Consider the following 25315-nt stretch of genomic DNA (forward strand, 5'->3'; position numbering starts at 1 on the left):
TTGAATGAAATTCTTTAGTAACAGCAAGAATGGAACTGATATACGTCCTCGGGCTGAAGGGTAAGTAAATGGTAAATTACAGAAAAATGACCTGTTAACTCTTCCACTTTTATAGTTTTTCTTTTATTTACACCCGCGTTGGCTCGCGAACGAGGGTGTTATACCTTGATTACTGTCTGTCTGTGAATTAAGACAATCACTCGATCTTTTTTTTATCCACTTTACCCAAACTCTGCTGAAGAATGGAGGGAAAGCCCGTGAGCAAACATATTGTTTTTGAATACGGTAATTCAAAGGTCACACAGGACTGCGTGAAACGTTGGCCAAGCAAAATCAACTGTTTTCATCCAGTTTAGACCAAATTTGGGTGAAGGGTTGACGATAAGACAAAAATGAAGTGATTCAGTTTTGAGAACACTTAGCCAGTGGTCAGTATCACAAGGTAGGGTCAAAGTCCAACTCCTGTGTGTGGTTACCAAAAATTTATCTTAAAAGTGTTGAACCGATTGTAGCCGAACTCCGTGGAAGAGTTAAGGGCCAGCCAAGGAGTACACCAATTTTTTTTTTTTTTTAAGAACAATAGTCGGGCTAATGGGGCAAGGCCAACTTAACCAGCTTTTTTATGCAATTAAGAACAACCTTTATGAAAATCTGAATATAAGCACGAATTAACAGATTTAATTTTGAGAACCACCTCAGTGTATTCCTCCTAATTATCTCAGTCACATCCACATCCACCCCACAACGTTCTTTCACTTCGTTTGTCAACCTGTGCAGAGAATGGTGATTGAAAAAATGGCTAAGAGGGTGTATGTAGGTGAAGTGGAAGGAGGGAGAGGGAGGAGGAGACCGAGGATGAGGTGGAGGGACGGAGTTGAGGGGTATATGAGGGAGGGGGGAGTGAGTTGGGCGGAGGTCAGTCAAATGGTGGGTGACAGAGCGACTTGGAGGCGTTTTGTCTGCGGACGTCCTTTGCGGGATGAGGGCGTCAGGCTATAGATAGATAGATAGAATTTTGAGAACAATTAATCAATAGTCAAGGTCACAGGGAAAAGTCAAAGGCCCAGATAACAGGGCAAGGTCAGCTTAGTTTTCATCTGACTTGAATCAGACTTGGTGGAAGGGTTAAGCCAGGCAATGAAAAAGGGACTAAGTCTTGTCAAAGGTCAAGGTCACAGGGCAAGGTCAGATTTCAACCCATGTGCGTCTGTGTGTGTGTGTGTGTGTGTGTGTGTGCACAGAATAAATGAAACAGTTTTGATGTGATTTATGCCAAAGTTGGTGGAAGAATTGAGAATCACTCATGGCGTTCATCTATTGTTGTTGTTTTTTTAATTACAGTATAGTATATCAAAGATCAAGGTCACATGGTACAGTCATCTTTAAAAATTTTTATTCGAGGTAAACTAAACTTTGTGGAAAGGTTCAGGTTAAAACAGTGATAAAGAGATCTATTTTGAGAACAATGAGTCAAAGGTCAAGATTATGGGGAAGGTGGAAGATTATGGTTACTGGGCAGTCATTTCAAACAGTTTTAATCTGATCTGAACCAAAGATGGGGGAAGGGTTAAGGGTTAAGTAAGAAAGAAGTGATGGGATTCTGAAAGCAATATGTTGAAGCTCATGCTCACAGGGTAGTCAAATACTGAGTCCTTAGGCCTGTTTGTGGGCACGAGTGTTGCGTTCTGTGAGTGCTCCTTGATTATTCTTGCTGCAGCCGTCCCTGTTTGCTGGCATTAGAAAAGCTGATGTAGATTTTTAATTCATTTTTTCAGTTAAGAATAAAAAGGTCTCCTAACCTGAATAAAAATTAAAATATCGCCCTGAAATACAAGTAATGAAATATAAAGGTCGTCCTCAGGTTGAAGAGTTAATGTAACATTGTTATCTATAATAATGGTATGTCTGGTACTTATACGTAGCTACATATTGGACATGAGCGTTGTTTGTCTAGGTTTGTTAATTATAAATACCTGAATGTTAATTCTAATCGAGCTTTGTACAGCATATGATTATCTGATAGCTATCAGTAACTAATTATTGGTTCAAAATAAAACTGGCATACAGTATATCCGGTAACTATAATTAACTAAATGTTGACCTCGAGTAATGCTTAATCGATTTTAAGAAATTATGAGTAACTAAAATTGGGCCTGAGTGATGTTTATACGGTGGACAGTAATTATGAGTAACTAGAATGCCAAGATATTTATAGCTAGACCCTTAAGGCTCTTGGCCCAAACAGGGTTAACAGAGATCAGAACGTCCGTAATGAGGTCATTTTATGAATTTAACTTCTTGAAGAATCTTTAGGTATTCATAAAAAATCAAATTAAGAATCTTTGTGAATATGACTCATATCCTTGAAATTTGGGGGTAAAGGGTGGGGTGGCCTAGGAAGGCACATGTAACTGTCCCAGAAGCATGGACATTCGAGGGATATTACACTCGGCTCATTTTAAATCGGTCGTTCAGTAACTTAGGTCGGCACATAGATGGGTTCGGCAAGAACTGGATCTGAGTGATGTTTAGACCGTGTCTGGACATTATGAGTAACTACGGTAAGTATTAGATCAGAGTGATGCAAACCCTCTCATGTTCATACAGTTCCTCCTTAGCTGAATTAAACTGTCTGATGAGAGCCCATATAAAATGGTAGAGTTCGTGCAAACATGTCAGGATTAAGGCAAACAGTATTAACACTCTCAGGCCCCTACGATTCACGCGCCGTTGAATTATTGTCTTGTATAGACCCAACTTAAATAACAGAAGCACATGTGAACATGAGACAGTTATGCATTTGTAATTAATATAAGTAAATCATCCTCCCATTCCTGCTGCAGTAGCATCACAAAATACAACTCACAAACAATGAACTATGCCCACACTGCAGTGCACACCCCCACAACTCAACAAATCACATTCACTCACCACATGGATCACACTATTACGGCACATAAAATCCTTCAGTATAACCACAACGGAAGATTTGTGGCAGCGCCCAGTTAAAGTGGCCGATTACCCATCTGCCCCTCTCCCGGTGACGACTCAAGGTGCCTGGAACCACTGTCTGACTCTCTTCTTCTTCATTTCTGCAACATTCGCGGCCTTTCCTCTAAGTTTCGCTCTGTTGAGCACCACCTCTCCTCCTCTAAACCTCATCTTCTTTTTCTAACGGAGACTCAGCTGTCTGAGGCAACTGACAGCAAACCCTTTTCTGTATCCTCCTACTTTCTCTATACTCATTTCAAAGCCAAAGGTGGCTGTTGTGTATATATACGCAACAACTTATCTTGCTCTCGTGTTCCTGAACTTGATTCTTCTGAATTCTCCACACTCTGGCTTCGGCTTTCCTGTCATTCTCTGACTAAATACATCTGTGCTGTTTACTTATCTCCTAATTCTACTGACTATCAAAAATTCTTCGACTATCTTACTTCTACGATGGAACACATTCTATCCATTTCTCCTTTCTCTGAAATCTCCATTCTTGGAGATTTCAATGTTCACCACCACCTTTGGCTCTCCTCTCCTTTCACGGATCCACCTGGTGAACAAGCCTACATCTTTTCTATCCTTAATGACCTAGAGCAGCTTGTACAGCACCCTACCCGTATCCCTGACCGCCTTGGAGAGAGTTCCAACATACTTGACCTCTTCCTCACAACTAATCCTTCCACTTACTCTGTTAATCTTTTCTCTCCGTTGGGCTCCTCCGATCACAACCTTATTACCTTAACCTGTCCTATCACTCCGGTACGGCCTGTGGACCCTCCAAGGAAACGTCGTCTGTGGCATTTTGGAGCCGCGGACTGGGAGGCCCTCAGGCAGTACTTCTTTGATTTTCCCTGGAATGATTATTGCTTCCATGGCCGTGAGCCATCTGAGTGTACCTTGCGCATTACGGAGGTTATTCTTTCGGGCATGGAAGCATACATTCCTTTCTCATATCCTTTGACTAACGCAAGAAAGCCTTGGTTTAATCACACTTGTTCTAATGCTGTCCGCAACAAGGAGAGGGCCTACAAAAGGTACCAGAGCCAACCCACCCCTGAATCACATCATCTTTACATTTCTGCCCGGAATCATGCTAAGTCTGTTCTTCGCTCTACTAAAAATAATTTCATCCATACTAAATGCTCTCAACTCTCCAACTCGAATTCTTCCCGCTCCTTCTGGCACCTTGCCAAAAATCTTTCTAACAACTTTACCTCATCATCCTTCCCTCCTCTTTTCTACTCTGATGGTTCTGTAGCTATTTCTTCTACTGATAAAGCAGATCTATTCGCACAGACTTTCTCCTCCAATTCCACCTTAGACGATTCCGGTGCTGTTCCTCCATCACTTCCCCCCTCTGACTTCCTCATGGCTGACATTAAAATTTCTTCAGTTGATGTATTTTCTGCCATCACTGGCCTCAGTACTAACAAGGCATATGGGCCTGATGGGGTCCCTCCTGTTGTTCTCAAGAACTGTGCTTCTGTGCTTACACCCTGCCTAGGCAAACTCTTTCGCCTTTGTCTGTCAACTTGTACCTTTCCTTCTTGCTGGAAGTTTGCTCTCATTCAGCCAGTCCCAAAGAAGGGTGACCACTCCCAACCCTCCAACTATCGTCCAATTGCTTTAACGTCCTGTATTTCAAAAGTTTTCGAGTCAATTCTTAATAGAAAAATTTTAAGGCATCTTTCCTATCACAACCTTCTTTCCGATCGTCAGTATGGGTTCCGTCAGGGACGCTCCACTGGTGATCTTCTCACCTCCCTTTCAGACTCCTGGTCATCCTCCTTTCGAGACTTTGGCGAAAGCTTTGCCATTGCACTTGACATCTCAAAGGCTTTCGATCGAGTCTGGCATAAATCTTTAATTTCCAAACTGCCCTCCTACGGTTTCTATCCTTCTATCTGTGCCTTCATCGCTAGCTTCCTTTCTGGTCGTTCTATAGCCGCTGTTGTAGACGGCCATCGTTCTTCTCCTAGATCTATCAACAGTGGTGTTCCTCAGGGCTCTGTCCTATCACCAACTCTCTTCCTTTTATTCATCAATGATCTTCTAGGCTGTACATCTAACCCTATCCACTCATATGCTGATGACTCCACCCTTCACCTTTCCATTCGGTTCCCGCAACGCCCATCTCAACAGTTACTTCAAGAAACAAGGGATGAGGCTATGGCACACCTAATGTCTGACTTGGCTCGTATCTCTGACTGGGGTAAAAATAATATGGTTGTCTTTAATGCATCTAAGACTCAGTTCTTACAGCTATCAACCCAACAAAATCTTCCACAGGTATACCCACTAATGTTTAATAATATTCAGCTTAATCCTGCATCATCCTTGAACATGCTTGGGGTTTCATTTACTCGGGACTTATCTTGGAAAGATCATATTACATCTCTTGTAAAATCTGCTTCCAAGAGATTGGGTGTGCTAAGCCGACTCCGCTCTTTCTTTACCCCTGCACAATTGTTGTCTCTATACAGGGGTTTTATCCGCCCCTGTGTGGAGTACAACTCTCATGTGTGGGGAGGCTCCCCACATACAGCTCTTCTCAATAGGGTGGAGTCAAAGGCTTTTCATCTCATTAACTCTCCTCCTCTTACTGACTCCCTTCAACCTCTGTCTCTTCGCCGCAGTGTTGCATCTTTGTCTCTTTTCTATCGCTACTTTAATGGTCACTGCTCCTCTGAACTGTCTGCTTGCATTCCTCCACCTCTACGACGGGCGCGTAGCACCCGTCTGGCAGCAAACTCTCATCCCTTTTCTGTCCAACTCTCTAATGCAAGAGTTAACCGTTACTCCCAGTCTTTCATTTATGCAACAGGTCAGCTCTGGAACTGTCTCCCTCTGTCTGTATTTCCTGCTGCCTATGATCTCCAGTCTTTCAAACGCAGTGTGTCCAGGCATCTCAGAATGATCGGATCTTGAATTTGGCTCTATATTGTATTTTGTTTTTCTCTTGGAGGGAACTGTTACTGCGGGCTCATGGCCTTTGATTCCTTCTTCCTCGCATAAAAAAAAAAAAAAAATTCACTGGGTTCACATTCAATTAAGCCTGGGGCCACAACAACGATGAGTGACTAAAAATTCAAATTAAAAATAAATAAATATACACAGCCACAGACAACAAGCTCAGTATTTCAGAACTCGTCGTCTTTAGTCAGAGGCAAGTCTTGTTAGGCATCTCAGCATCCAACTCTGTCACTGACGGACTATGTAGGTATATAACCATGTAGGTTTGCTGAATGATTTGGCTGTAATGTAGTGGGCTTTTTTCACAGTTTTTACCCTATTTCAACCAAACTTGTTGAAAGGACTGAGGGTCAGTCAAGAGGTTGACAACTGTTTTTGTGAAAGATAGGTCAACGGCCACAGGGCAGGGTCAGCTTAAACAATTTTGATCCGCTTTAGCCAAAACATAGTGGAAGGGTTCATGGTAAGCCAAGAATGACGGGATTTGATACAAGTAGTTAGAAGTCAAGGTCAATAGGCAAAGTTAGTGTTTATCAGCATCAGTTGTGGTTGCCTACACTAGTTTATTCCTGCTGCTGCCATGCGACTTTATTCAGATTAAGGGAACATCCTTGCAGTGAAGGGGTTAATGATGGCTATAATAGGGCCCGTCCAGTTAGTAAAAATCTCTCCTAACTGAAATCGTATGGAAATAGTAAAGAAATATAAATGACACTCGGGCTGAAGGGTTCACGACGATAATTCATGATGTCTCTATCCACTGGACACCATGGCTTCGTTTTCCTTTATTCTTGCCACACCCAACATTTTTTTTTTCTCCCACCTTAGGCAGGACTCTCAGTGACGTAGTTAAGTATTTGGTCACCACAGCCTCCCATCCTTCAAAACTAGTCTCATTTTTTGGTATATTAATTCCAGATTGTTTCTTTTATTTGTATTTTCATTGATATTTCCATCTTGCAATAATGGCAGTAAACTGAACACGAGATCAATGAGAAATCACTTCATGGGAGAGAGTGATGATTCTCTGGCACAGTGAAACATCAACTGGTGAACCGAGAAGTTAAATAAACACCAAAGACGGTATCATAACAATAGAGATCTGCATAAAGCTGGCATTGCAGACTTCGTAGCATCTCTTCCTTGGTGACTTACTTTGCATATTAAACCTTATAGCATTCTATTGTACATTATCTTTATCGCTGTATCAATGACCTACAAGACCATGTTAAGGTGTAAGGAAGTGGTGTTATAAAATTTCAAAAACCAATAACAATACCATCCTAAAACCCATACGTGTCCCCCCATAGCGTATCTTGTGCCCAGTGTGAGGCATGAAGTCCAACAGTTCGTCCACCTTGACCTGGCAGAGATTTTTGTCATTTTTGTCCTTATTGCAGCTTATCTCACGTAGCGCTGCGGCAGAATAAGATACCACCGAGTTTCAATGACATTCGTTCGTGACTCATCATATTCAAAGGTTAACCTTTTGTTATGGCTCAGTCGCAGAATCATGCGATATTACGGACCTACCTCCTTTCCACGTCTATCTTTGTGACCAGCACCATATTCTAGTATTAATCTCTTGTTATCGCTCTGCATTCAGAACGGTGAGATGGCAGTTTTAGGCCAAATGAACAGAGTATAATTCCTGTACTTGACGGCCAGGTGGCACTCAGGTTGCTATTGTATTTGCTTATTAGTTTACATATTTCAAAAACACTGTTAGACAAAGTAGTAGCAGTAAAGATTAAAAATTCTATTTGTTTTTCATTTACTTACACTACCTATCTGAACCTATTAAAGCATATTCTTCTCAAGTGAGATATTTACTTTCACGAGACCAGAATCAAAAATATGTCTAGATTATAACATTTTAAATAGAAAAAGAAAAGTATTAATTTAGCCAACCAAAGAAAATCATATTGTGGAGTTTCATTCTGACGTGGTTTACCGTCAGTATACCTGTCATCTTGTTTATGTTTGACAGGAACCTGTGCTGCCTAACCTCTGTCTGCAGATCTGCTTCACTCTTCCTTTCCAAATATGCTCTGCACTATTTCCTATAAAAATATCTATAAAACGTGTGTTCACGAAGCCGTGCAGTAACATAAACATTTGTCTTGTCAATCATGAACAGGAGTATGACAGTGAGGAGTGTTTTGTATTATATGATATGCCTCTCTTAACAATCTCATTGTTGGAACTAGCATTCTGTTCCAACCGATGTCACACAACTATATTCAGCTGTGAGTGCGTTGCATGACCTTGTGAGTGATAATACAGCGATGGCTTCTGAAATAAAGTATTAAACTTTTTGTTTCAGTTAAGCTAGGATATTACGCAGTTACATGCACGAACAAAGTTCAGTGTTAAGAGTGGCCCGATTATTGCCTTTTCCTTTATGTCATGGTTTATATTTCGTCTCTGTTGCAGTATTTTGATTATAATTCTGTACTTTGTCTGAAAATGCTTCTTTGGTGATGGTAAACAAAAATTAAATGAAATAAAAATAAAGCAAAAAAAGTTCTTGGTAGCCTTTGAGGCCGTGAAGGTATGTTAAATTTAGGTTTTCTATCGACGAGTAACCATTGTCTTATGAATACATTAAGGGACAGTGTCCAGCTTACATCGGTTTAATACCAGAGTGAATCTTAATTTCAAAAAATGGAAAAGTCTTGATAAAACTACAAAAGTCAGCTGTACTGAAACAGCTACTGTACAGCGAAATGATTGGAGATAATTGAGCAAATTGAGCAAATATTACTCATTACCGAGAGCGCTGACAAGAATGAAAGAGAACTGAGTGCTCAGTGTCAGACTTTGTACTGAAAATAAATATTGACAAGCATAATTCGTGGGGACGCCCACCTTCCTCTCACCTGATATCAGGTTTCATTCAGATGATTGTTCACTGAATGACTCACACGCGGGTTTCTTGTGCCACAGGAAATCAATAAGTAACCAACCATACAACCAAGTGGACGCCTGGTGGTCTAGTGGATTAACGCACTCTAATCGGAGGTGGCCCACAAGGCATTTCCTCCAAGGAATAAATAGGGTTTACTGTTCACATAATACCGTTCGGAGAAAAGTAAGTGGTCTCACGCCTTATTTTTTTTTTTACAAGTAGCCTAGCCCAGGGCCACTAAGCTCCTGATGGCAGTAATGGATTGGGTAACAGACAACTAGACAGATAGACGGGCGCAAAAAATTCATATAGAGAAAATAATATGAAAGCAAGTAGATGATATAAACTGAGAACACTCATGACAACAGCAAAGTTTGTAGCATAGTGATGAAAGAAGGATAAGATAAAAACAATGTGTATGCTTTTCTAGCACAACAAACCCTGAGAAGGTGTTCCAGGGAGGAAGCAAGGCGTCTAAGATGATGCTAACAATAGGGTGGTCATGCGTATATGACTGAGCATCAGTGAGCTTCCAAGCCATAGACCTTGAGCCATGCTAGGACAACAGATAATACGGTGAGAGAATGTAGCATTTAAAGTCTAGAAATTTCCCTTAATAATCATCACCGAAATTTCAGTTGAAGTAATGTTGACTATCTGGAACTGCAAGTCCTTATCAGACAGCTGCACACTTACTGCCTGTCAGGCTTAACCCTCGAATCTTAAACGTTTGCAGCTGTACGAGTTCGGTTTCAATTATCTCGCCATTGCAACAGAATGGCTGATATATGGGGAATCTGTTTACACAACAGTATGCGCAACATGGCAGCATTGTCAACGGTGCCAAATTATATTCTCAAAAGTGCTTATCTACAAGAATTTGCGGGGGCAAACTGATAGTCTTTCTGTCTCAAAATGTTGGCATTTACCATTATCTTTGTTTCCATGCTGTTATTGAGTCCACAATGACCAATTCTGACTAAAAAATCGAAAAAATGGTTTTCGCATATTTTCGCGTCTCGCGATTGCCGACAATTTCGATCTGTCGCTTTGCGAGCAATTGTATTTTTTTTTTTTTTTTTTGACACTCCTTGGACTTACTTGGACTTAATAAAAAAAAAATTAGGTTGATATCTGTTATCTTTCTTGTGAAAAAAAAAAAAAAAACGAACAAACGCATAGACAGACATTTTCGCGTGTCGCATTTTCCAACATTTTCGTTCCGTCGCGTCGCGTGCGATCGCCAAAATTTTTGTTTGGTATTTTTCTGGCACTTCCTAGACTTACCCCGACCCAATGCAAAAGGAATTAGGTCGATATGTATTACCGTTCTTGTGAAAGAAACGAACAAACGCACGGACAGATAAGCACATACAGAGCTTGACTTTAGTATTTAGTTATTTAAAATTCATGAGTTGTGACTGCGTGCAAAAGAATGGCTGAATGTATGAGTAATATGTTTACATAGCCGTATCCGAGACATGGCAACGGTGTCAACGGTGTCAAATTATATTCTTATATTTAAATATTATGTGTTGTAATTGCGTGTTGAAGATGACCAATTTTCAGCAATTCATGTTTTATCCCAGGAATTGCTTGTTGCACAGGACTGGCTAAAAAATTATGGAGATGGTTTTTGAAATATTGCACGAAGAATTATATATCGATGCCAGTGATGTACATCTGGTTGATGAAAACACGATTATATGTGATATTTGGCTGTTCAAATGATGATCGTTTTTCACTCGCACCTCCCGCTGCACAAAACCGACGAATAGCTGTTTCGACGCTGGACAACAAGGTCGACGCATCTGATTCAAGCTGAAGTATGAAAAGGGCCGCTAATAAAAGCAGTGACAATTGGTAAATACTGTACCTACCATGTCATTATCACAGGCACTCGAATCATGTGATTAAAGCACAGGTTCATTAACTGCAATGAAAAGATCACCATTCATAGCTGTGACAATACGAACCATCCTCCAGTCAGGGCACACACACACACACACACACACACACACACACACACGTCCATTGCCAGCATGCGGGGGACAGCGCCATCACGTGACACCGAGATTCAAAAGTTCACCTACTCTCTTTTCGTCCTCGTCAACATCAAAGTGTCCGGAGTCTGGAAATATTGCAGACAAAGCCCTGGAATGTTGGCGTGGCCTGTGTAATTGCAGCACAAAAATAGAAAAAACACCAACATTTCCGGAAGCAATTTCGTGCTTACTAATCCCAACCAGGAGAAAGAAAATGGGAAGAAGGAGGGGGAGAAGGAGTAGGAAGAAAAAGAAGGAGAAAGTGGACGAGAGAAAGCAGAAGAGTGGGGGAGAGAGAAGAGAAACGAGAAAGGAAGGGGAGAGGGAAGAGGAGCAAGAATAATACGAAGGCGAGTTGAGCTTAGGAAGCGGGATACAAGACGGAAGAGGAGGAGGCGGAAGAGACAGCGTAGGAGGAGGAGACGAGCAAGGAGGATGAAGACGACGACGGCGAGGAGGAGGAGTAGGAGGAGGAAGGGAGAGGAGAAAGGGGAGGAGGAGAGGAAGGGAGAGAGAAAAGGAAGGAGTAGGGGAGGAAAGGAGGGAGATGAGAGGAGAGGAAGGAGGAGGTAGAGGAAGCGGGAGGTGAGGGGGTGGACGACAGAAATATAAGAGTGAGAGAAAGGGAGAGGGAGAGAAAAAGGAAGAGAAAGTGGAGGTGAAAGATGAGCAGGAAGCGGAGAGGAGAAAGTGAGTAGGAAAGGAGAGGAGGAAAGGAAGAAAAGAACGAGAGGAGAAGAGGAAGGGAAGGACGAGAGGCGAAGAGGAAGGGAAGGACGAGAGGTGAAGAGGAAGGGAAGGACGAGAGGCGAAGAGGAAAGAGAGGCGAAGAAAGAAAAAGAGAGAGGAGGAGGAGGGGGAGGAGGAGAAGGAGGACGAGGGTGGGGGCGGGGATGCCAGTATGTACCTATTTCCTTCAGAATGGCCACTTTGAATTGTAAATTGGGAAGACTGCTCTCACTCGATTTCTTTCTTTATCCCTTTGTGCTTCTGTGTTTTCTCTCTTTCTCTGCATATATTTTGTGTGCTTTTTTAATTCTTTCTTTTTTCTATATGTATGCTTGTGTTTTTCATTCGTTCCTTCTTTCTTTTTTTTGCGTACGTTTTGTGTCTCATTCACTTTCTTAATGGCTTGTCTTTGCCCTTCTGTTTTGCTTATGTTTCTCTCTCTCTCTCTCTCTCTCTCTCTCTCTCTCTCTCTCTCTCTCTCTCACACACACACACACACACACACACACACACACACACACACACACATACACACACACACGCAAGCACGAGCGCGCGCTTACCGATTCTTTACTTTTCCACTCTGCTGGTTTCGCACAGAGGCTTCTTCAGAGGAATAGTTTATTCCTGACTAGTTTCGCACAGAGGCTTCTTCAGAAGCCTCTGTGCGAAACTAGTCAGGAATTTCCCCTCTACGTTTTTCTTCCTTTCTCCTCAAGGAATGACGAAGAAATGAAACTTCAGGCTCTTGTCACGTCGGGTTCTGTCTGCAAAAACTCGTCTATGAAAGGGAAATTATCTTGTGTACACTAAATGTGTGTGTGTGTGTGTGTGTGTGTGTGTGTGTGTGTGTGTGTGTGTGTGTGTGTGTGTGTGTGTGTGTGTGTGTGTGTGTGTGTGTGTGTGTGTGTGTAAGACGGACAGACAGAATCTTACCTCTGCCAACCTCCGAGCACACCAGCATCACCACCAAAGGTGTCACATACCCGTTCAGAACAGCGTGTGACAAAGAGGATGTAATCAGTCGTTAGAGAGCTTTTTGTCACTCTCATTTCCTGTGGGTTCTTTTCACATCTTTTTCTTTTTCAGTTTCATTTTTTTTTTTTCGATCTGTCCATCCTCTTCTCATCCCTTCAGTGTTGTTCGTTCGTTCGTTCTTTTATAAAGGCTTTAGCCTGCTTGCATGCATTGGCACTGGTCACCTACAAGCGGCTTCCCATGCTGCACGATCTCTAGCAGCCTCTCTTTTCAGTCCCATATCTCTGAGGTCACACTCTTGTGATCTCGCCTCAATCTTTTTCGGTCTGCCTCTCGTAACTCTACCCTCAGCGTTCACACCTCTCACCCTCCTCACTCAGTTGCCATCCTCCACTCACTCCACATGCCCAATCCATCTCAATCTACCCCTTCTTATCATAATACTAATACATTCAAGTCCCATCCATCCTCTTAGCTCCTCATTCGCAATCCTAACTCTTCCCCCCACCCCCAGGCCTGTCATTCAAGGACACACTACACATCCATTTAATCCTTATAATTGCTTTGCGTTTGAGCCTACCAGTATCCTCCTCCATCACTGCCCATGTCTCACTACCGCACATCAATACACTCCTAACACATGTTGTATACAAGGACCACTTAACACAGGGAAAGCCCTCTCAATGTTACGAGGGGAGACAACTCATTGAACTATAACCAGCCACCCATATCCTTGCTACCGAACTAGCTCCAGTCCCATCTAGAGCACATATTATCATGTCCCCAACTAACAAAACTCCTTCATACACCCAAGAGACTCAGCAAAATAACTCCTTTCCCGCCTCTGCCTGTGTATGCTCTCCTTAACATACAGCACACGCAAAATCAACAGTATTATAAAGCTTGTCTCTAAGACTATAATACGAGTAACTTATTTTTGTATCCAAGTTTTACTAGGCTACATCCAGACGATCATATTATTTAACTTAAGAATATTTCTCAATTCCATTCTCTCTCGTTATCCAGTCTCTTCGTCTCGGCTGTTTCCCCTTCCTACAATTTCCAACTATTTTTTTCTTCTTTCACTCTTCTGTTTCCTATTCTCTGCCCTTTCTCCCTACGTCTTCCTATTATTCCCATTCATGGGTTATTTCCTCCTTCGTTCCAATACCGATATATCAATTTTCCACTGTTTTGCCAACGCCTTTATTTCCACCATAACATCAACATCATTTTTCCATTCTCTTCTCTACTGTGTTTCCAGCTCTTTATTCTTCATTCGCTTTTGTTCGTTTATCTTCTTTTCCGCCATCTCACGCCTCTTTTTATTCCGGTTGTTAGGTTACTTCATCACCTCTTCCATTAAGTCTATTAGTTTTCCATTCTACATTCCATCCACACCGTCATGTCTGTCTAAACCACCTTACTGTGATGTATTTTTCATTTTAGGCTACTGAGACCACCACCAGAAAATATCTTTAATTTAGGACGGGCCTCTGTTACTGATTAACTCCTCCATGTCGAAGTCTGTCCTAAACTGAAAAAAATCGTCTGGGAGCAACAAGAATAAAATTAGCAAGTCGTCATCGGGATGAAGTGTCTAGGATTAATTTCTTTTGATTTTCTCTCATTATTCATTCTCCTAATATCCACCATTTTCTCCTTCCTTCTATATACCACCTTCATTCTACTTTATTCCATTCTCCAATCTCTCTCCTTGTCGCTTCAGTTATTTCCTTACGTAAATACGACTTCCTCTGACCTCTCATTTTTATCAGCCTCCTTCCTCCTTTTGTTCATCCCACACTTTGGCCTCTTCATTAGCATTCTAATCTTCCACTCTCTCACATTACCCATGCTCCTGATATCCCCATTGTCTCCCTCACGCTGTGTTGTCCACCCTTCATGTTTGTTGCATTCCTCTGTCTTACACCCTCTCCTCTGTCCCTGAGTCTCATGTTATTTCCATACTTAGATTACCTCATCTTCTTTTATTCCATTCGTTTTAACACATTCACATCGATATTGACTTCGTTTTTTCTTTTTTTTTCTTGCTAATGCCCTATAATTTTATTCCGCCTCCTTATTTTTGAAGCTGAAAAACTTTCATAGAAAAAATAACAAAACGGTGCCAGATTTAAGATCCCATCAATCAGAGATGTTTGAAAACACTGCATTCCGCAGCTGACCAGGTATATCTGTTAAAATAGGAAAAGTTGGGCAGAGAAACGTTGAGAGTGTGTAGCTCAACAGGTGCTGCTTGCCCGGCATAATGGAGGAAGGGCTACACGAAGACATTCCAGTAAGCAGTGACCATTGAAACAGCGACAGTACTGTACAGGGAGGAAGATGCAACACTGCGGCGATGAGAGAGAAGTTGAGGACAACCACGAAGAGAAGGAGAGATGAAACGAAAAACCTTTAGTTCCACCGTATTTAGAAGGTCTTTATGTGGTGAGTTCCCTACACACACACACACACACACACACACACACACACACACACACACACGGTAAAGACGGCAAAATATAAGCAACTCTATCTTGACCCTCGACCCACATATCCACAACATTTCATTGATATCCATCAGTAACTTTTTTAGCTGTCTTGTGGAAAGGAACTCTTCCTTGCCCCATGACCCACATACTCGTATACGACTAAATTTCAGAGAACTCCATTGATACCTTTTTCAGATATCTTGTGAACAAACAAACAGACAAACAGGGTGAGTATATAACCTCCTCCAACTCCGTTGGCGGAAGTAATAAATAACATTAATAATAATAATAATAATAATAATAATAATAATAATAATGGTAGTAAGAAGAAGAAGAAAATTATGAAGAATAGCAAGAAGAACGAGAACAAAAGCAAGAACATGAACAAGAAGGAAAAGAACAAGAACAAGAAGAACAAAAAGAAGAAGAAGGAGACGGAGAAGAAGCATATAGTAATATTTACCAGTAACCAGTATGTTCGTGGCTCCCATGGCCTTTGCGGTGACGAGGCAGAGGAGGCCGATGGGTCCTGCGCCTGTGATCAGCACGGAGGAGCCCAGCTTGACCTCACCACGGCGACACGAGTGCACAGCCACCGCCAGGGGCTCAATGATGGCACCCTCCTCGTCGCTCACGTTGTCCGGCAACCTGTGTCGTGACATACAGCGTTAGGGGTATTAGCCTGGGTTCAGATACACGACATAGCGTAATATCTTTTTGTCTGGAAGAACAAGAGATACAGGAAGATTCAATACTCTCCTTTGTCCATCCTCCTCGTTGCTCACGTTATCCAGGCAGTGTGTGCGGTGGCAGCCAGGATTAAGAGTTAAGACTAAGATCGAATGATAACTGTCCTCCTATATTTAAGCTTTATTTTTACACGAAGCACAACAGTCATGGAATAATTCTGCACTATTCCTTCCGTGTCCTGCCTCGCTCCTCAAATTGTCTGGCAGTCGGTGGAGTGACACCCAGAATTAAGAGAAACAACCACTCATGTTCAGCATCATTCAAATAATCTGGCAGTCCACAATGTAGAAGCCAGAAGCAAGGGTAAGTGAAGGCAACGTTAACAGTAATGGCCAATCACACAGTTAATCCAACACAACAACGAGCATGCACAACCACCGTCAGCCCTTTCAGTCCGATCACGTATTCCGCATTTTAGTCCTGCTATTTACATACGATCTTAATCATCTCAAATAAGGCCTGTCAAGCTGTAGGGGTCAGATGTAACTTAAATAATCCCATCAGTATCTAATGGCTCTCTTACGGAATTGAAATCGTCTTGGGATAGCAAGAACTATGTATAAAATGCGCCACCGGACTGACGGAGTTAAGGGTTCATTGGAAGCACTCTTCCTTATTCTCAATGACCTGCAGTCTGGGGTCAAGAAGAGAACTAGAGTCCAAACTCCAAAATGTCGCTAAATATTATTTTGCCGGAGAAAAGGTACCAAAGACTGAAAACCGATAAAAGCTGTTCCTTCTAAAGAGAGGTGAACTAAAGAGACAAAATCAAAATTAGTTCATTTTGAAGTACTTGAATACAATATACATACAAAGCTGAAGATCATATGTTATGCAAAAGACAAAGTAATGATTGTACCAGCGCCGACCAGTTGTGTATACGACTGAGTATACCTGTTGACTCTTGCATTTCTGTACATGCTGACAGAAGTCTGTGGAAAACGGGGGCTGAGCGGCTGCCAAAGAGAAGGAGACACGCCCTGTCCATAAGAAAACAAAGGACAGTGTAGCAGAGAAAGAGGTATGCACCACTGTAGCAAAAGAGAGAGAGAGAGAGAGAGAGAGAGAGAGAGAGAGAGAGAGAGAGACTAAAGAGAATTTGTAAAGCGAGGAATGTTGAGGAGACGAAACGCTATTGACTCCATTATGTTAGCCTTCTCGTGGTCCTAACAACCCTAATGTTCTACTCCAGCATACTGTACACTGTGTGATTTTATCCTGGTGAGAATGAAACATAGGGGCATTAGAATATCAGTACCCTCCTATGCTTAGGACAACTCGAGTATTGTTTTTCCAATAACTCCAAACGAGTTCATTCAGCTAAGAATAAGTCATAGAAGCCTGGGTTCTGAAAGTAAGTTTCCCCTACACACACACACACACACACACACACACACACACACACACACACACACACACCAACTAGCTGCACTCCAGACATACGCTAGAATGTCGCCAGGATTATTTAAATAATGCTGGAAAAGTTGTTTAACACATAACCCATTTCATTTATAATACACCGTAATGTTTCACTTTGTCTTCAACCAGAGCGAGCAGAGCAAGGGGATGATGTCTTTTGTTCGGCTGGTTTGCCTGTCTGTCTTTCAACAAGATAATGAAAAACTACTGAGTGGAAATGCACACATTTTGGCATAAGGAATGAACATTATCACAGGAACAAGAGGTTTCACTTAGGACTAGAACGGTCGTAGGACATAGGCCAAGGACAAGGTCAACTCTACCAAATTTTTATCTGATTCTGACAAACTTTATGGAAATATTGGGGGTCGGATAATGATGATATTATTCAAATCAGAGAAGAATTCACCAGACAGTTACTGGCAAAGTCAAAGCTTCGAACCTTTACTTCAAACGTTTTTTGTTCGACTTCAACCAAACTTGGTGGGAGGATTTAAGGTCAGGAAAGTATGAAGTGATCCTGTTTTGAGATCAATAGGTCAGTGTTCAAGGTCACAGGCCAAAGTCAACTTAAAAACTTTTGATCTTTTTCTTGCAGATGAACAGAAGAAGGAAAAACAAGTTTTAAAAATTTCCATACACTAGATTACAAGTGTCCTTCATTCATAAAAAAAAAAAAAAAAAAAAATCTGTAACTGCTGGACTTGAACTGCTGTAGGCTGAAGTTTGGGGGGAAACAAATCTGGGGAAACGAGTTCCAGAGAGAAGCAGCTCGAGGAATAAAGACATTATGATCGGCATAAGTTCCACAGAATATGACCGTGTGACAGTCAAGTCATGTGATTTGTCAGATGACCGTGTAGCACAGGGGAAGGCGTGGGGAGGCGGCATAATGGAATTCGTCTGAGCATTTGCAGCATGACGCAAGGGAAGCATCATTCCGTCGTACTAGTTGCTGGGTTATTAATTATCCTTATAGCTTTGTTCTGAATTTTGCCCTTTTGTTTTGGTGCAACCTCTCCATGCACAAGGATGAGCAAGCTTGGAGCTGACAAAGCACATGATTCTTGTCATTTATGGCTAACTGCTCGTCAGTGGAAGTGTTGAGGGTCAGGCAACGATGAAGAATTCGAGTTTAAGAACAATCAGTCTAAGAAGAAGGTTACAGGGCAAGGCCAAATATTCAGCCTCAGACCGACTGCAGGGCTCTAGTGTTAATTTTTTTAAATGCCTTTTCATGTTATCGCCAAACAATTTTATGTATTTTTCAGGACACTTTTTGTTGGAGGTGTTAGATGTAACCTTCATTAACCTCTTCACTCTGACACGTTGCACATATTGCCTGGTGGTGAAAGAGTTCATAAAAAACGTCATTGCATTTTAAGGTGCTATATGCAGAATCTGTGGCTAAGAAACAGTGTGCTACGAGGTGTACTACACCAACGAAAATAAGGCTTACTGTATTAATTGTGTCTGCTTTATGTGTATGACTATGTTCCAGTTAGTCAGTCTGTCCCCTGAGGCTCACCAATCTTCCTACCCATCAAAGGTGCCGCCACACATATATTTGGGCAAGAATACCAAATCATCAGTTTTGAAACCTGATGTGGTATTCAGGACTGGTGGGAGTGTTTGTACGAGTATGACCAGGGTGAATGCCGTCAAAACACAGTGAAAACTGTTTAACCCGCAGCATCACGTTGACGTTCTTTAACGTCCACACGTTTTGTCACTGCCAATCCCGTCGATGTACATAAACGCGAATCAATTGCAAGGTCCCTAATTTGCACAATTTTCAATTTTCGCGAGTGATTTTTGGTACGTATACACGGGACACCTTCCTCTACAAGATGCCAGGCAGGGACAATGCCTTGCCCAGCATGACCTCCTACCCCCCACATGCCATTGTCTCAGCAATTCACCTGTTATCAGTGACTATCTATATCTATTGCCAGATGCCTCAGTCCCGTTTGGGGTGACCACAAACAAATCGCCTCCAAGTCGCCCTGTCCCCCGCCATTTCACTCCCCTGCTCCCAACTCACACCCCCCCCTGGCCAGTAAAGCCATGTCATGCCACGGTACGAAATTCAGGGCCAGAGTGATTCCCCAATCAATGACAATGTGGAGGACAAACTTTACATAGCATTAGAGGAAGAACCAGTCAGAAATGATGATCAGGTAATGTGGCAAAAAAAGGTCAGGTATGGTGATGAGTTAGTGAGTGAAACAATGCTTATAATGCCTATATTACTGCTTGAAAACCAATATACTCTCGTACTACATATAAATTCGTACCAAGTAAATTAATAAATACCGTTTGTGAGTGGTGTGAAATAGTTATCCTCCCATAGAACTCGTTTTCTTTGGTGCCAGCGTGTTAGAAAACTCAGTAAGGTAAGGAGGTACTCCTATCTGTATCGAGTATTTTAAACCTCAGGTGAGCGATTTCTCTATGAATTTTCGATGTTTCTCAACAAAAGCGGAGGTGTGAGCCAAAAAAAAAAAAAATCCGAAAATGGTCAGGATTACGGGGAGTCAGTGGTGGAAAAGTGGTCGGGATGGGGTGGGTTAAACCTCTATACTATGATGACGTTTTAGTTCAGTTTATTCTTGCTACCTCTTCACGGTTTTACTAAAGAAAGATCTTTAGTGGACTAGGTAATGGGTTAGTAATGGAATATCTAATCCCAACAGCTAAAATGAAACAAAAAAGTATCTCCATAACTTACTAAAGTTATCTTGAAATACGAAAATTTAAAAAGTCATCTGACAAAGAGCTGGCAAAATTCAAAGCGATTCCTGCCACCGTCGGGATCGATATCAGGATAATGGTCGGCAATACAGCCCGCTACCGCTGGACCAAACCGTAACTTAGCTTAACATTTTCAGTACAGTGACGTGTTTCTTATTTTATATTTGCTACCCACAGGCGATTTTATTCATATTTAGGGAGATCTCGTGTAGTGATGGGGTAAATGAAGAGCATATTCAGAGGGAAGAGGACAAAGAGCGTTGACATAAGCAGCATGGGACTTTATATATATTGATTCTAGCAATCTAAAGTTACTAGAATCAATATATATGAAGTCCCATAATCCATCTCTAAATAACATTGTGTCTGCAGTACCTCTTTATGTTACGAGAATCGTTTCTCATCCCCCTGTTTGACTTTCGTCATATGCAGACCGTATGTCTCTGTGTGTATTTTCACTTGCACAATATTGTGATATTAGTGTTTTTGACTTTTTTTTTTTTTTGTTTCCCATATTTAGGTCACTGATGATGACATTTTAAATGTCGAAACGTTTGAATAAAGATGCTGCTTAAGTTAATGCTCACTGTTCTCTTCCTTCTGAAATTGAGGTTCCCTATGAACCCCCCACTACCTGAAGAGCATATTCTCATCGTTTTCCAGTTCGGAAAGTCATTCCGGAGCTGGAGAAATTGTCTTGAAATAGCGAGAATGACGTGAATCAGGCGACCGAATTAAAGTACTTAACATTTTCACTCCGATGACGTATGGTTTTACTATTATGTTCCATTTAGATTAAAGAGATTTTTCCAACTGAAGGGATTCTATACAGCCTTTAAGCACATTCTGTACCAGAGATATTTTCTTTATTGGATTAAATCGTCTGCAAGTACCAAGAATATAATTAACTTCAAACTATGGAACGCATTCTGGCGACCAAGCTTGCTAACTTTTATTCAGCTGAAAGAAGCGCCGTCTTATTTCAGTATGTACAAACTTGTATTATCAGCTAAAGGTATGGGGCTCCTCAGCGCCAAAGCCTGGGGGACTGGCGGATCACACACCTGACGCAGTTTTTGTGTTCAGCTTTCTCTCTCTCTCTCTCTCTCTCTCTCTCTCTCTCTCTCTCTCTCTCTCTCTGAAGGGGAAGGGACTCTTCTCTACGAGGTTCGCGACTTTTGAAGAAACCATTTAAATGACACCTATTTGACTTACACAACGCTTTACAACGATGTAATTAGGTCATCTGTAACTTTAATAATTTCGTACATTTTTTTTTTTATGTGATCGACTTTGGGCATAGGCTTCACAGCCTGCTCTCAAGGCCCAGTAGTCCTCCCATTTCACCACTTCGGCGCTAACACCCACCATCCATACTGAATACATGCTAGGGCTATCTCATACAGGACTGGTGTAGTGGTATTAGCGGGGGGTATTTTTACGACATGTCAGGTGGGTCTTGTGGTAGATCAATAAAGCCTGCTTTTAAGCCCGTCACACATACGCAACTCGGGCCAACCGCAGCGGGACTCAAGGTCGTGTCCTAGTTGGTTCCCACGCCTCCCGACTGGCCCCAAATCTACTGTGCTCATGACTGCCTAACGACCGTGTCAGGACTGCCTCACGGTCAGTCGTGACGTACTCAAGAACGCAACAAGATCACGAGGCGATCACGAGGCGATGGAGCTACGAGTCTTCAAATCTGAAATTTTAACGAATTTTTGTCAGCCACAACCGTGTCACGACTGCCCAAGAATGCAACACGACTGCATGACACGTTCAGGGAATGCACGACGACCCCCCCAACACCCCCACGACCCCCCCACGACTGACCAGATCGCCAACCATGCCAGGTTCCTGCCAAGACTCTTGGCACATTCTTTGCACAGTCTGGACTTGGGCATAGCTCAGAAGTCATGTGGTCCTGCTGCAGTTGTCACGTGGTCATAAGCCATGATTCCGAATTGCCGACTGGACTGTCCAAATGTGTTGCATGGTCATCTCGGGGTCTGGGCACGGTTTGGTCATGGTCTGGGCGCGGTCTGGTCGTGGTCTGGGCACGGTCTGGTCGTGGTCAGTGACTCGTTATGCAGTCATAACGGGTTTTTTTATCGGCGACTGCATCACGACATGCAACGAACGCATCACAATGCATCCGATTGAGCTGAGACTGCTTCAGGACTGACCTACGACACTCCTGACTACAACGCAACTATGACACGATTTTTGGCAAGTCGTGAGGCACGACAAGTCGTCCCAGCAGCTCACAACCGCCCTCAAGAGTCCGGGCTTTGTTGGTAAATCAAGGGACGATCGATGAAAAAATGTCTACCGATTGAGCCACCGCCTCCCACCACCTTTGTTACCCAAGTTGGTAATTTAAGACATTTTAAAGCTAAATAATTGTGAGTTTGACAAAAGCCACTTACGTAAAATATACTATTTTTTCATAAACTTTCCAGCGATGTGCGTAGGTCTGTTGTACCAATAAACAGTTTCCTAAATAATGCAGTTTAGCTCTCATTTTCACGGTTATTTTCAGCTATATTAAGGCAAAATTTGAGAAACATTACTTGATTAATAATGATTACTTTTTCAAAAGCTTTCAATCGAAATGAACAGATAAGTTGTAGCTTCAACAGTCTCCGGAATAACGCAGCTTTAGTGCTGTTTGGTGCCCTTTTTGACATTTATTGGTTCAGGAATGTGGTGGCGAATTTTGAGACACGCCACTTAAGTGACGCTTATTACTTTTTCCTGTTTTCCAACGATGTTCGTAGATCCTTTCTAATTCAAATAATAACATAGTTTTGTGCACTTTGTTGTCCAGTTTGGCGATTTGGGGCTTTTTCAGCAATATGGTGGCGACTTTGAGAAAGTAACACAAGTAACACTTATTACCTTTCATAAGCTTTCCAACAATGGGCTAGATCCACTGTAGCTCTAATTAGTCTCCGGAATAACAAAGGTTTATGCTGTACATGGTATAGACCTGCCGAATAATGTTCTCGCTCGCTTCGCGCACTGGGACAATTAAAGTAGAGCACCTATAGTCACTCTCAGTTCAGCAAAATCGTCTGACCTTAGCTTGAACACAAAACTTGAGTTGACCTGACCCAGAATGAGTTAATGGTACCAGTATTAACATTCTGAGGCTCCTATGACTCACCTGCCAGAATAATATCATCTGACTTTTGCTGGAACTGGATACCAGAGTTGTCCCAACAATGAAAAGGTTAAGGTGTAATATGACGAAGAGAGGTTATGAAATATTCCATGCTAAGTTCATCATATGAGAAAATGTTCATGTACTGTATGAAAAATAAATAATAGAAGAAGAGGTGTTGCAAAATAATATTAATGGCCACATGATTTATATCACTAACATATCAAAGAATCTGAAGGACGATGTGAAAAAAATATGGCTGAAGAAGAGGTATTAAGAAATCCCCTAAACTGAAGGGAGGTGATGGTCGCAGAACCTTCCCTCCTCAGATCTTAAGCCCACAGTAGACAAATGTTTTAGTGACAACTGAACAACCAAAATGCTTACTATATATTGTCTATCTCAACTATAAAAAATAAAGAAGTCCCAAGCCAACAAGAAATCAGTCCCAGACTTACTTGAAGACGAGTTGTGCCTTGCTGACGTAGTACTGGCCAAGCATTCCCGGGTAGAGGGTGACACTGTTGTCAAAGGAGGACTGCTCGCACACGTTGTAGCGGTTAGTGTAGCAGAAGTGACACGCCCAGCAAGAGCTACCCGGCTCGATGCAAACACGGTCACCTGTACAACATTATACTCAGTACCAAAGTAGAAGCGTTGCTGTTCTGATCTAATCCTTTTCTACAAATGTATATGTATTTATATTTATGTAAAATATTCTTTGGACCATAAATTCGCGGTACACCCAGATCGGTGAGAGGATAGCCTGTTGTACCGTACCCTATCTTGACTTCCCCACCAGCTCGATATGGCACCAGCAGTGAAGTTGGCTAATTCAGCTGAAGGCTCGGCTCACGAGTCGGGAAGGAACATTGTCATAAATATTCTACTACAGCACTAGCATTATGTCGAGAAATTATTGCTAGAGGACGTGTAGCCAGGTTTAAACGGCTAATTTTACAGCTAACCTAACCCCACGAGGTGTGACATACATGCAGAGTTTAGTATCGATGGGTAGATGGAATGAACCACTGATCCCCTTGATTCATCAACACACACACACACACACACACACACACACACACACACACACACAAACTCAGAGCCATCATGTGTCCTTGAGTATGCGTGTAAACGCGTTGAACTGTAGATGAAAGGCAACGCGCTAAATGAAATTACTCATCTCTCTCTCTCTCTCTCTCTCTCTCTCTCTCTCTCTCTCTCTCTCTCTCTCTCTCTCTCTCTCTCTCTCTCTCTCTCTCTCTCTCTCTCTCTCTCTCTCTCTCTCTCTCACACACACACATGAGCACCGTTGCCTGCCAGACTTGTTATCAGGGCGGCGCCATATACATCTTCATCTCTTATCTCAACCACTTGGGCCACTCAGCCTCCCGGCCGCTACACTCACAAGTTAAGGGGGGAAATGAGACCTTTTTTGTTTATTCTGGGTCTTTGAGGGATGTTTGTTGCAATGATATTAACACTCAGGCTCGCATAACTCACTCACAGCTGAATGAAGGCTGGCGTAATGGAGTATAACAATGAAACCTGACAATCCTGAAATTATATATATATTTTAGCTACTGAATACTATACTCTCTCCACATTGAGTTGCGCTTAAAAAGTGATTTATAACAAGGGACTAATGTTATATCATGGTGCTAGTCACGAAGAAGAGTTGTGTAAAGGTGTAGAGCTGCAGTATTGTTTTATTGTATAGCAAGAGACTAACACTAGAATATGATGAGACACCAATAAGTGCTATGGAGAGGATGTGCTACGAAACCGTGGTAATATCGTCGTCTACCATTTAGCTGTAAGAAGAGATTACCACTAGAATATGGAAACAGTCACGAAGAAGTTTAAGGGAATAATACTGAGGTGCAGCATTGCCTTATTTTGCCACTGAGCTGCGAGAACTTTGCTGGAAAAAGGACAAAAATCCTGCCAAGTGAAGGTGGACGAACTATAGAGACGTAACCCACCTTTTAATCTTAATCCTTCAAGGTGATGACATTTTTTTTTTTCTTACAACCTCAACTTAGGAGAAACTTTCTGAATTCCAGAGATAAACGTTAGATATCTGTCCTCCAAT

General features: G+C 42.0%; 1 protein-coding gene across 1 annotated transcript in view; it reads right to left on the minus strand.

Moving 5' to 3' along the window:
* LOC145415134 (sorbitol dehydrogenase-like) overlaps positions 1 to 25315 on the minus strand; it is a 49090-nt gene that overhangs the window by 12260 nt on the left and 11515 nt on the right. Inside the window, exons 4-5 of the mRNA XM_080284554.1 lie at positions 23679 to 23841; positions 15595 to 15779 (exon numbers count right to left, since the gene is read on the minus strand). Of these exons, the coding sequence (XP_080140680.1) occupies positions 15595 to 15779; positions 23679 to 23841 (348 nt within the window). The remainder of the gene's footprint in view (positions 1 to 15594; positions 15780 to 23678; positions 23842 to 25315) is intronic.

The sequence above is a fragment of the Coenobita brevimanus genome, chromosome 101 (assembly GCF_032717465.1).
Source record: "Coenobita brevimanus isolate Jiangsu-jjx chromosome 101, ASM3271746v2, whole genome shotgun sequence".
Classification (NCBI taxonomy): domain Eukaryota; kingdom Metazoa; phylum Arthropoda; class Malacostraca; order Decapoda; family Coenobitidae; genus Coenobita; species Coenobita brevimanus.